The sequence below is a fragment of the Ixodes scapularis genome, unplaced genomic scaffold (genome assembly GCF_016920785.2).
Source record: "Ixodes scapularis isolate PalLabHiFi unplaced genomic scaffold, ASM1692078v2 PGA_scaffold6__148_contigs__length_123643588, whole genome shotgun sequence".
Classification (NCBI taxonomy): domain Eukaryota; kingdom Metazoa; phylum Arthropoda; class Arachnida; order Ixodida; family Ixodidae; genus Ixodes; species Ixodes scapularis.
Window position 1 is genome coordinate 111,238,310 of NW_024609881.1, and position 11,214 is coordinate 111,249,523.

Here is an 11,214-nt window from a genome sequence, read left to right on the forward strand (position 1 = left end):
GGAGTGTTCCCGGAGCTCGACTCTCTGTAGAGAGGCGACCAGCAGAAGTTGCAACCATGTCCGCAAGCACGTCATCCCTGAAGACTATAATTTTGCTGAAAGGTTCCACCACCGTATTACACATATGTGCGAAATCCCGTCAAATATGCTGAGAAACTGTTTGATGCGGTCTCTCTAAAGAGCCAACGAAACGTTGTAAATCTCTTAGTACAAACACAAAACACGGCAGAGACGAAAAGGGTACCTTTGAACTTGAAGCAAGCCCATGGTCAACACACGCACTGCACCGCACAAAAAGACCATCCGTGTGCGCTACTTTTAGAGCGTTAACAAGCAAAGCAAGGCGTAAATGAGTAAGAATCGTTCCGTAGAACCCGTAGAACCAGATCACAACAGCCGCCATCACAACCCTAAATATACAAACACAGTGCTGCTAGACTTCTTTTCTTTGGTTTTGTGAGTTTGTCGGGTGTGTAAATAAGTAAAGTCTGATGAGTAAATTTATTAATACTATACACTACAGATATTTTCTTCTTGATGTGTTCTACTTTTAAGTCACAAAATAAAATATAATATAATTTATTAACTACAAAATGCATACACGGTTGGTTTAGCCTATTTTAGACCAATGGCTTAGGTTGGCAACATACGTTCCCGCCGGTTCAAGTGGTTCAAGTATGGTTTAAGTTTGGTTTAAGCGGTCTAAGTTTAAGTTTGTATCGCGGCTCGCACAATTGTGGCTCGCACGGTTCTGACCTGACAACCGTGGCTCTGAAACATCGTGAAGACAAGTTCTAGTAGTTACGGTTCGAAGTGCCTAACGGTCAGGCTGCGTAATCCCACTGTGGCACCGACGCACCTGCGTACCCTGCGTGAAACGTAAGTAGCGGTACCTCATTTCCTTTAGTGATGCTGCTCACTTGCTTAACCGACGGGATCTCGCATATTACGTTTGTGGGTATTCCTGTCTCGGGTACCCGAAATCGGGACGGCTCCTTTGGAGCCTTTGGATCCTTTGGAGGTCGATATCTGACCTCAACAATTCCGTCTAGGACCGGAATTCGGTGCCGGTCCTAGACGGAATTCAAGGCGGTGCGTTGTAAGTGGCAGAGCTTCGCTTTAGGGTGCCCATTATTACCTAAACCTCGCACATGCTCGTGAATGTGCGAGGCTGGTTAGGTAATAATAGACAAGAGTAATTATTTGAGGGCTCTACAGTGATTATTATTTTGAAGAGCGAAGCGCTGCCACTATGACCCGGACGAAATCCGGACAAAATTTTCTAGCGCAACCAATGACTATGATAAGTGGGCAACCATGTTCGCCGATTGCGCGCGATTTCGGTTACGCCAGACTGCGCGACTCGCGATGCATGATATCCCTTTGTGATTGAACGGTGCTAAGAGGAAACGATCTCCTGGTTCGTAAAATGAAGCGACAGAGGCGAGCATTTGATGACGTGTGCGACCGACAGAAGAAAAGAATTATTGCCGAAAACGTGCGCGACCATCTTGCGGACATTTTTTCTAAGTCTGCTCCGGACGAGAGCGATGGAAATTCTGCGGTTGACGGATCAGACGACAGCAGTGACGGAGCCAGGGAGGGTCTGAGCGCACCGCAAGTCGACGATCCCAGAGATCCTTGCGCGAGCACATCAGCTTCCGAAGAAACTGAAACTCATTTGCCAATCTCAAGTGCAGATGAGTTTACTTTGGCAAGCGAGCTGGCCACCTGGGCACGTGAGACCAAAGCCTGCGCATCCCATCTTAGCAAGCTTTTAAAGATATTGAAGAAGTATCACCCGGAGCTGCCTAGTGACGCAAGAAGCCTAATGGGGACACCAAGATCTTGCAATGTGAAAAACATGGGAGCGTCCGGCCTCTACCACTATTTCGGAATCGAATCGTCACTAAAACGAATGATGAGCTCAGGCAGCATCACTGGAGACACCATTTCGTTGCTCATCAATGTTGATGGCCTGCCTATAGCGAAAAGTTCCAGCAAGCAGTTCTGGCCCATTCTTGCATCTGTCGTCGAAAGCTGCGATCCTGAACCTTTCGTCATAGCTCTGTTTGTTGGAGACAAGAAGCCGGAGAACTTGGATGACTACCTTACCGATTTCATTTCGGAGTTAAGCACATTGCTGGAAGAACACGTGACCGAGGGCGGAAAGGAGTGCGTAGTTCGAGTGCATGCGTTCATTTGCGATGCGCCCGCAAGGGCATTTCTGAAGTGCATCAAGGGCCATGGGGGATACTTCAGTTGTGAAAAGTGCACCCAAGAAGGCACCTTCTCTGAAAGCTGCCGGAAAGTAATTCTTCCAGAAGTCAGCAGCCCCCTACGAACAGACGAGTCGTTTCGAAAGCAGGATCAGGAAGGGCACCATCATCGACAGTCCCCATTGGTCGAGCTACAGATTGGCATGGTAAGCCAATTTCCCCTCGACTATATGCATTTAGTCTGCCTAGGCGTTATGCGGAGGCTTCTACTTCACTATTGGGTGCGGGGACGACCTCATCGATCAAAGCTCCCACCACGTGCACAGACTAGCATCTCAACAATGCTCATGAAACTCCAGAGACACACCCCTCGGGAGATGGCTCGGAAGCCCCGGAGTCTTCATGAATTAGAGAGATGGAAGGCCACTGAGCTACGAAACTTCCTCTTGTACTTCGGTCCTGCGGTTCTAAAAGACCACATGGAGAAGCGCTACTACCAGCACTTTCTCAAACTGAGCATTGCAGTGTCAATCCTGTCAAGCCCACGACTCTGCCATGAGGAGATTGATTCTGCAGAGAAGCTGCTTGAAGAGTTTGTTTCTGATGCTGGGGACCTGTACGGTGAAGGCATTTACGTGTACAACATACATTCTCTGCTGCATCTTACTGCTGATGTGCGGAGGTTCGGTCACCTTGACTCCTTCTCTGCGTTCCGGTTTGAGAACTTTCTGGGTCAACTGAAGCGAGATTTGAAGTCACCAAATCGACCATTACAACAGATTGTAAAACGCTTAGAAGAGCGCAGTCATGCTGACTTGCATCCTAGAATACCACCGAAGCAGCAGGCATTGTTGCAAAAGCCGCATAATGCCGGACCAGCACCTCCAGGATTTAAGGGAGAGCAGTATCACAAGCTAGTTCTTCAAGGCATGGTTCTGGAAGTGAACCTACCAGACTCATGTTTTCTGATGGAAGATGGAAATGTAGTCGTCGCAACAAATGTTGTGTCCCGTGATGGAGAGATCAAGATCTGTGGCCAGTTTTTCAAGAGATTAACAAACTTCTATGCCGGCATTGTTGACACAACTGGACTGTGTACTTTCAGGGCTTCTCAGGTTTCGTCTGCAAATGCTTTGTGGACTGTTGAACAGGTCAAATCAAAGTGCTGCTGGCTTCCTTGTGGGGGTGAATTTTTGGTTAAGCCACTCTTGCACACAGGATAGCTCAGATAAGCAATATCTGCCGTAAATGTGCTCTCACTTATAGTGTTGTTTTAATGAGTATATAATCATCACGAATAAAAATAAAGTGTGTGTGCTAATGTCTTTGGCATAAATTATGTCTTTATGCTAATAACTGCTAGGGGATTTTTAAGGACATTTCTTCTGATTATAAGGCATCTGTAGGTTGAAAATTGAGGGATTAGAAAAAAGCTGCTATAAATAGAACTGTTTATATGATGGAAAGACCAAAATAGAAAAGCTGTAAGGTGAATGTCTAATAAAAGGTTAGTTTTCTTTTGCTCATGATGTGTGCTCACTACTTTAGCTCTTTAAATGAATGATAATGTGATTATCCTTTGACTTGGTGATTACACGTAACTATTGTCCCAACTGATAGATATCCCAGCTAAGATGCCGCAAGTATAAAAAGACTGAACACTCTACGCCAGAGGTACACAACCTTTTCGGGACTGCGAACCCCCAAAGCTTCTGAGTGCCCTCCGGCGACCCCCGCCTTAACTATTTTTGGAGCTCTCCGAGGCTCTGTAGCCGCCAGACATTTCCCCACAACCTCCAGTCTGTGCACCTCTGCTCTACACAAGTGAAAACCACTATGTTGTTAGCAGGTGTCTTGCGAAACGCAAGAAAGACTTGGCAAACTTTTAAATATCAATTTTAAGACCAGCAGGATCAAGGTGTCAACTGGCAGGCTTTAGAAGTCTTGAGAAACAGCCAACTGGGGTGTTTTGAACACAATACACTTTGTTTGCTTCCTTTTCTAGCAAAGAAAGAAAGCCCATGAAATATAGGGTGGTTCAAGCCACCAGGCTCGATCTGAAATGGACCGTAAAAATCAATGCCTGCACGTAACAATCTAAACTTTTCGTCAGCGGTGTATTTCACAGGTCGGTTTTTTCTTGTAAAATTATAAAGCGTAGTTCTCGTTCTGTAAAAAATAAGGCCAAGAAACTTGCCAGGGTCTACGGCGGGCAGCGACGTAAACGAGAGGGGTTCATTAGCGGGATGTGTTTGGCATTCGTATCGATAGATGGCGTCGGGAGCAGCCTCCGAAGTTGCAGCCGACCAGTGAAAGAAAGCAGACGACACGCAGACGAAATCCGTTGACAGCAAAAGCGCCACCGTTATACAGACACGTTTTTTTTACTCTAAGTTTTGCTTTTATTGTCCGCATTTATTTTTTAACCGAAGGTACATTTCAAAAAGATTATGCCCATTTTAACAAACCACGGTGGTCACGAGCCGTTGCGATAAGGAGGGAGCGCCATCTATCAATACAAATGCCAAACACATCATGAGTTTTCTTTTGTTTTAGTTTTAGTAATTTTCACCTTCATAAACCATGTACACAGCATTCATATTTTATTTGGTTTCATCAATATTCGATTCATGTTTGATTTGGTTACATCACTATTTGCACACCCCTAATCTTGTTACTTCATAAAACTTGTAGGTATGCTCTTTACTGACGGTCTCAAATTGAATTTTCTAGATGTTCTCGGTCGCCCATTTTATGAAGACTGATGACGTGGCCGTGGTTCCAACACGCTGGATTAAGAACGGGACAGCTCCCTGGCCACCGTTTAAAAATACTGCAAAAGTGAACAGTGCAGTGAGGGACAGAACGGAGCCAGGCAAAGACTGGCCAAAATTTGCCTGCAGGGTCATGTCATATACAGGTAAGCTCCGCCCTGAACGCCATTAGTTTTTTTTTTTCATTCTGAAGAGAGCACTGCTCTATTGAAAGTTATTACAATCCACACTTTCGCAGAATCTACAAAAGAGAAGGGGGTTTGGTTGTGAAATAATTCTTAAAGTACATATCATATCTGACTCCCTTTTTTTAGTTACTATGGTAACGGTACTATAGACCTCCCACTGCCTATGTTAATAGGACACATTGGTAACAGCTTGATAGCTACAAAAAGGCAGCATATGCTTCATTAGCAGAAGCTACGTACAGCTTAGACAAAACTCAGCAAAATATAATGCCTCACATTCAACGCACATTTTTTATTAATTCATTATCTACATAACATCTGACTTGCAGACAGTTACGAAGTTGCCCGCAAGAGGTCCATAAAGGCGGAGGAAGAGTCCGACCTTACATCGGAAGCAGAGACATCGCAAAAAAGAATACGGCGACCTCCGACATTTTTCGATGACTACCTCACTGACAGCAGCGATGAGGAGGGAGTAACTGAAGAACCACCTCCAGAAGGTGACATTGAATTTCTCGCTGAGCCCCCACCGCCACCACCTCTTCAAAGAAAAAGTGGAGCACATTGTGGAGGAGCAGGCCAAACTGATGGTGGCAAGTCCTTTTTTCTTACACGTGTTTTGAAGGAAATGGTTTACATGAACAAATACTAGTGATAAAGTGAAATGCACAAGGTAATCAAAACAAAACTACAGATCATGTATTTCACACTTCGAATGTTTGTAATCTAGAGTTGAGAAAAGGCCTTCCTAGACCCACGTGCAGGCTGTTATGTACACAGTGCGACACTTTTAGCATGAACATGACATCGGCGCTTTTTTGTGCTTTGCTCAAGCTGTGAAACCCTTATGGGCCCTTTTCACCGCATTAGTAATTTTGGTGATATCACCTGATTTGTGTAAGTAAAGCGAGTAAACCCGACGATGTTGTGTTTGTGCTAACAGCGTCGCATAGTGTACAGTATGGGCATGGTATAGATCAGGGGTGGGCAAACCGCGGCTCGCGAGCCGCATGCGGCTCTTTGCTGGTCCAAGTGCGGCTCGCGGATCCCTCGTAAGAGGACTCCCCCCCCCCCTTCGCCCCTTTCCGCGTTTCCCCAAGAAAAAAAAGAAGAAAGGATTCCAGAATAAAGCACACTGCAGCTTGCAGTTTGACAGCCTTGTACTCCCATCCAAGGAAATACGCAACTGTGACATAGCAGTTCAACTGCTCATCCTTGTTATTACTTATGCATTGCTTGTGGTTTTTCAGATGACTTGGTGTTGCCCAAAGGAAGACCAAAAAGTGCATCTTCTTTGAACTGCTCTGCTGAACCTTCAAGCAAAGGCAAGTATATTTTGTGACTGACAGAAGAGTTAGGATGTATGTGCACTTTTGACACATGAACCTGTAAAAAGTAACTTCACTTAGTTACAAGTTTCTGGAAAATGTACCTAAAATACAGCAGGGGTGGAATAGCTGTACCATTTGCGCCAGACGCATATGTCTGCGCCATCCTGAAACATGTTGTGGAAACTGCGCCACAGCCAATACCTCGTGCCATTATGCACCAAAAGAATTGTATTTTGTCTTGGTTCCGGTTTTTATCGACCCGATTCGCAACAATGAGCGCATTTAGCTTGGTCGGCCTTGCACTCCTTTGCTCTGTTTATTCTCCCTGTGTATCTCGAGTCAGAAGCGCACGAAAAAAATTGGGGGTCAGACTCCAAGCGCTACACCACCTGCTTCTGGATTGTTATCCTTCAACCATAAGCGGTTAAAGGGCAACTCCGCTCAATTCCGAAGATTTCGGGATAATGAGTGATTTCGAATTAAAAAGCCCTAGTAAAACACACTACGTTGTTTGCTTTGCGAAAAGTGGGCTATATATTTTTAAATCTAATTTTAAACACGAGCTGAAATCGAAACCGAAACTTCGGCTCTGCCCGGCAACATTGGCCTCGGGCCGCCAAGTACATGGCCATCACGTGGTACGAGATGTCACGTGATCCTCGGCCCAACGACGGGCGGGATTGGGGCGGGCGTGTGGCAGGCGCGAGTGTCGTCTGCACCGCACTCTTCGCCACGTTTTGGTGTCTACGGCATTCGACGACGTCTGCACAACTGCGGCATAAGTCTGCGCACATGGTGTCCGTGGTGTGGATGAAACTCCGAGAGACAATAATCACAATCGGTGAGACGACGACGGCGGTTGTGACGCGGAAGACGGCGGTAACGGCGGGCGGCCGGACGGCTCCCAAGAAACGCGCTGCGCGGGCGCGTTACACCAATCATGTGGACACCGCTGAGCGCCGAGAGGCAACGTTGCTGACGTCATGCGCTACGCTCGCGCGGAGAAGTGAAAACAAGCAAAAGGGGGCCATGATAATGACGTTTAGCTCAATGTTGGCTCCGCCCATGCCATAGCCTTGACTGCGCTGTTGGTTGCGCCTGATCGCCCGCTCAAGTCAGCCGATTTCGACAACTTGGCGAGTTGCGAAGTTTGCCGGACCGTTTAAGAAACATTTAGACAGAACTGCGTCGTAACATTTCACTCGTGGTCTTCCTAGGCGATACTGAAGAGGACTGCATTGTTTTTTCAAAACCAAAAATGAAGCGGAGTTGCCCTTTAAGCACGTCAGCAGAAGTGAGGTCGAGTCGTTAAGAGTCAGATTGCCTGAGGCTCTGCGGCCCGGGATCCAGACTTCAGCCAGTTGAAGACAGGAGCAAAAGATTCCTGTTAGTACTTCATCGTTAAAAGTTGGAACCGCATTCCCACAAGATAAATCGTGATTTGATAGAACTGAAATGCGGTCCAATCCGAAACCTTGCCGGCCAGCAGCTCTCATGCAAGCGGTAGATCTGCTTGGCATACTTTAACCTTGCTCCTGCTTATCGCCTCGAATATGATAACTACGCTTAATCATAGTCTGCTGCTTCGTTATTGAGTTACACAATAGGATAAATTCGAAATTTATTGCCCTGTTCCTTCGCGCAACTGCACGTTCGTTGCTTGCGCACGTCACGTGATTCGCGCATGTAATTACTAAGACATAAACTGAAGTGCAGTGAAAACTTATCTGAGCTGCTCCTAGCCTGCTCCAGAATGTAGGTTCAGCTGCTCCCGTGGCTCCTCCCAAGTACATTTCATGAGTTCCAACCCTGTACAGATACAGATACCGAAAAATGAAAGTACCTAGGTTTTTATGTCAGGTACAACAAAGGTACCTAGATACCGATTTCGAGTTACTTGTACCTAGGTGCTTTACAACCCTGGCTGAGGCATGTCCTGTTTAAAAAAAAAAAAACTTTAGCCTTGTTGCTTTGCAGCATTGATGCATGCTGCACGTTGTAAGAATGGATAATTTGTTTGTGTAATTAAGCTAAGTGCTTCGGTAACGTGAGCAACAAGAGAAAAGTTTCTGTATCTTTAATGCTCTTACAGCTTTAAGCGATTAAAGTATTAACTCCTTGTCACCTTGAAAATGAATAAAGGCTTGTTTTTTTATCATCTTTATCGGAACACTCAATATTGATAAGGTTCTAACGTATTGCTCTTTTTTTTTTTTTTTTTTAGCTTTGGTCACAGTTCTTAGGGAACTTGAGTGTATTAAGGCACAGTTGACAAGCATGGCTACAATGTTGGCCAGAATACAGATGCATGTGAATGCTGATGACCCTACTGCCATGGCTGGTCCAGTCCATCCAGAAGACCTTCCAGTCTATCCAGTGAAGACAAGAGAGGAATTTGCCTTCCTGGAGGCTAGCTTAAAAAATGAAGCCATTTTTGCAAAGCTAGTAAGTTTCAAGTTGTTGTGCGTTACAGCCAAAGGTTATTATCCAGAACATACATGTACTGAAATAGTCATTGTTTTTCATCTTTCTTCTGTTCTTTGAGCAAGAGAAGCTTTTATGTGTGGCTTATTGTGGATAACTTTTGATTTCTAGGTGAAAGAGCTTGGCCAAATTGGAGGTAGAGATGTAGCCTCTACAACAAAAACGGTGTTTAAGAAACTTGTCGGAGATGAAGTTGCCGTCTTCTACAACAGAACCGGGCGAAACGGAAAGCAAGAAGCCGGGAAACTGAAGATCTTTAGCCTGATCTATGGTAAGAGTAATGTTTTTGTATCACTGTCTACACTATGGAGAGTAATGTGCTTGCATGCACCCGTCTTTTTTTTTTTTTTATTATTAAGTATTACTTTACAGTGATCGTTATAAAACTTCTGATAGCTGTGCATATTTTTTTCAGCTGCTGTACGTGTAACCCGCAAAACTGCAACAGACGACGAGATGGGCCGCGCCATTGGTGATTGGCTGCGCTTCGCCAACGTCCGGCTCCGTGCTCAAGGCAAGCAACAACCTAATCTTTGCAGGAAGGATACAAATACATTGAAGCTGATGATTAATCTAAAAATCTCCTGAGGCTTACAAAATGAAGAATGTAAACCATGCATGAGATCTGTAACACAGCGAAGAGTTCTATTGTACTATCGCTATACATTGAAATACAAAGAAGAGAGCTTGTGGCTTTCTACAAATGCTGCACAAACTGGCCACGAGCCAGCGAAGCTTGCACATGTGTAGTTCGACCAAGGACACTAGATTAATCTCCAACTCTTGAATGCCTTGACTGGTGCCTGGTGTGTAAGCAGTGTACTGAAAGTTATGCGCTTTGTGTTCATATTGCAATGTATTGCAATAGTACATGCTCACTTGTATCATTGCCCCTCCCAATCAAATGCACCAGCAGAAGCAGTGAGCACAACTACAAAATAACGAAGGAAGCTTTGTTTACAATAATTTCTTATTGGAAAAAAGTAAAAATTGGTTTTCTAACATACAGAATGTAGCAGCCGAATAAGAAAGTTCTGCACTCAGCTTGATTTTCTTTGTCTTGCTTTCCTAGAAAATAGGGCAGTAAAAGTATTTCTGACAGCCGTTTGTGGGACTGATTGTGTGTTGCTATTGGGTGAGGCCAGCTGAACATACAAGATGACAACACAGAGAAAATTAGACAAACACGATGCTGGACTAAACTGTTTAATGGAGTGCATTTTTATTCATTTACACAGGAGCAGGTTGGCCCCAGACGGGGCCAACTGGTTCTTTTGTAAATAAAGTATGTGGATGAAGTTAGTCCGGCATTGTGTTTGTCTCATTTTCTCTCTTCCTGTTTTTGTGCTGTAGGTTCATTTGGCCCCATCGACAAGCGCTGCACCAACAAGCTCAGCTCCGGGTCGTCACAAGGTGTATTTTGTCGCGTGTTTCAATGTTGGTTTGCTTGAGCAGGAGGACTGACAACTACTAGGTACAAGTGACTCAACAACAAATTAAAGGATTTGATAGCATGTTGGTGGGAGTTAAGAAACAAACAAAAGAGAGACACTTATGACAAGAGATGCCACGGGTGTACAGTTCAACTAGCAACATCAATAAACTACCACAAGGCATTATTTTATTTTTGCTAGTTGAGAGATGTACCTGTGTTGTCTCTTGTCATAAGTGTTTGCTACTTTGTTTGTTTTTTGCAATCAATTCACTGTTTTAAGCACTTGAACAAGATTGTCATTTTCTTTTAGTTCGTAGTTATGTGGGAAATCAGGTCAGCCTTTTTGCGGCTCTATATGAACTCTCTTTCCCACTAGGATATTTCTAGTACACCCTAATTTCTTGAGGGGTTTCCAAACCTGCAAACCATTGTCACAAAGCTAAATTTCGAATTAAGCTACACTGTTATGTTTTCCACGTATTATGATCATTTGCCACCTCAAATTTAGTTTCCGGCACTCTGTATTAATTATTTTCTTGTTTTGTTTGCAGCCAGAAAAGTCGAAAACATCCCATCGACAGAAACTGTGGTTTGACTTGGGAAGATGAAAATCAGTTTGTTTCAATTTTTTTTTTTTCTGTCTAGTCCTGTTCTAGACTTTCTTCAGCCTATTTCATATTCTATTGTCATATTTTACTTTTTAAAGTGGCAATAAGGCTATTTAATGTCTCGACTTCTGTTCTAGTCTAGTGACAGGCTTTACTGTGGTTTGACTTGGGAAGA

General features: G+C 44.5%; 2 protein-coding genes across 4 annotated transcripts; both read left to right on the plus strand.

The window, feature by feature from the left end:
- LOC120841671 lies at window positions 1–11,214 on the plus strand. 3 transcript variants are annotated; one of them, XM_040212608.3, is made up of 9 exons: window positions 1–879; window positions 4,953–5,139; window positions 5,511–5,774; window positions 6,432–6,506; window positions 8,737–8,957; window positions 9,108–9,267; window positions 9,412–9,510; window positions 10,350–10,470; window positions 10,983–11,214. In XM_040212608.3, the coding sequence occupies exons 2-8, from the start codon at window positions 4,953–4,955 to the stop codon at window positions 10,445–10,447; spliced, it is 1,104 nt and encodes a 367-aa protein (XP_040068542.1). In that variant the 5' UTR covers window positions 1–879; the 3' UTR covers window positions 10,448–10,470; window positions 10,983–11,214. The 3 variants fall into 3 exon arrangements, with proteins under 3 accessions (XP_040068542.1, XP_040068541.1, XP_040068543.1); XM_040212607.3 differs by having other exon boundaries at window positions 10,350–10,409; XM_040212609.3 differs by lacking the exon at window positions 10,350–10,470.
- On the plus strand, window positions 1,316–4,107 carry LOC120841667. The gene has a single exon (XM_040212605.3). It carries the CDS (start codon window positions 1,430–1,432, stop codon window positions 3,440–3,442), a length of 2,013 nt encoding a protein of 670 aa, XP_040068539.2. The 5' UTR covers window positions 1,316–1,429; the 3' UTR covers window positions 3,443–4,107.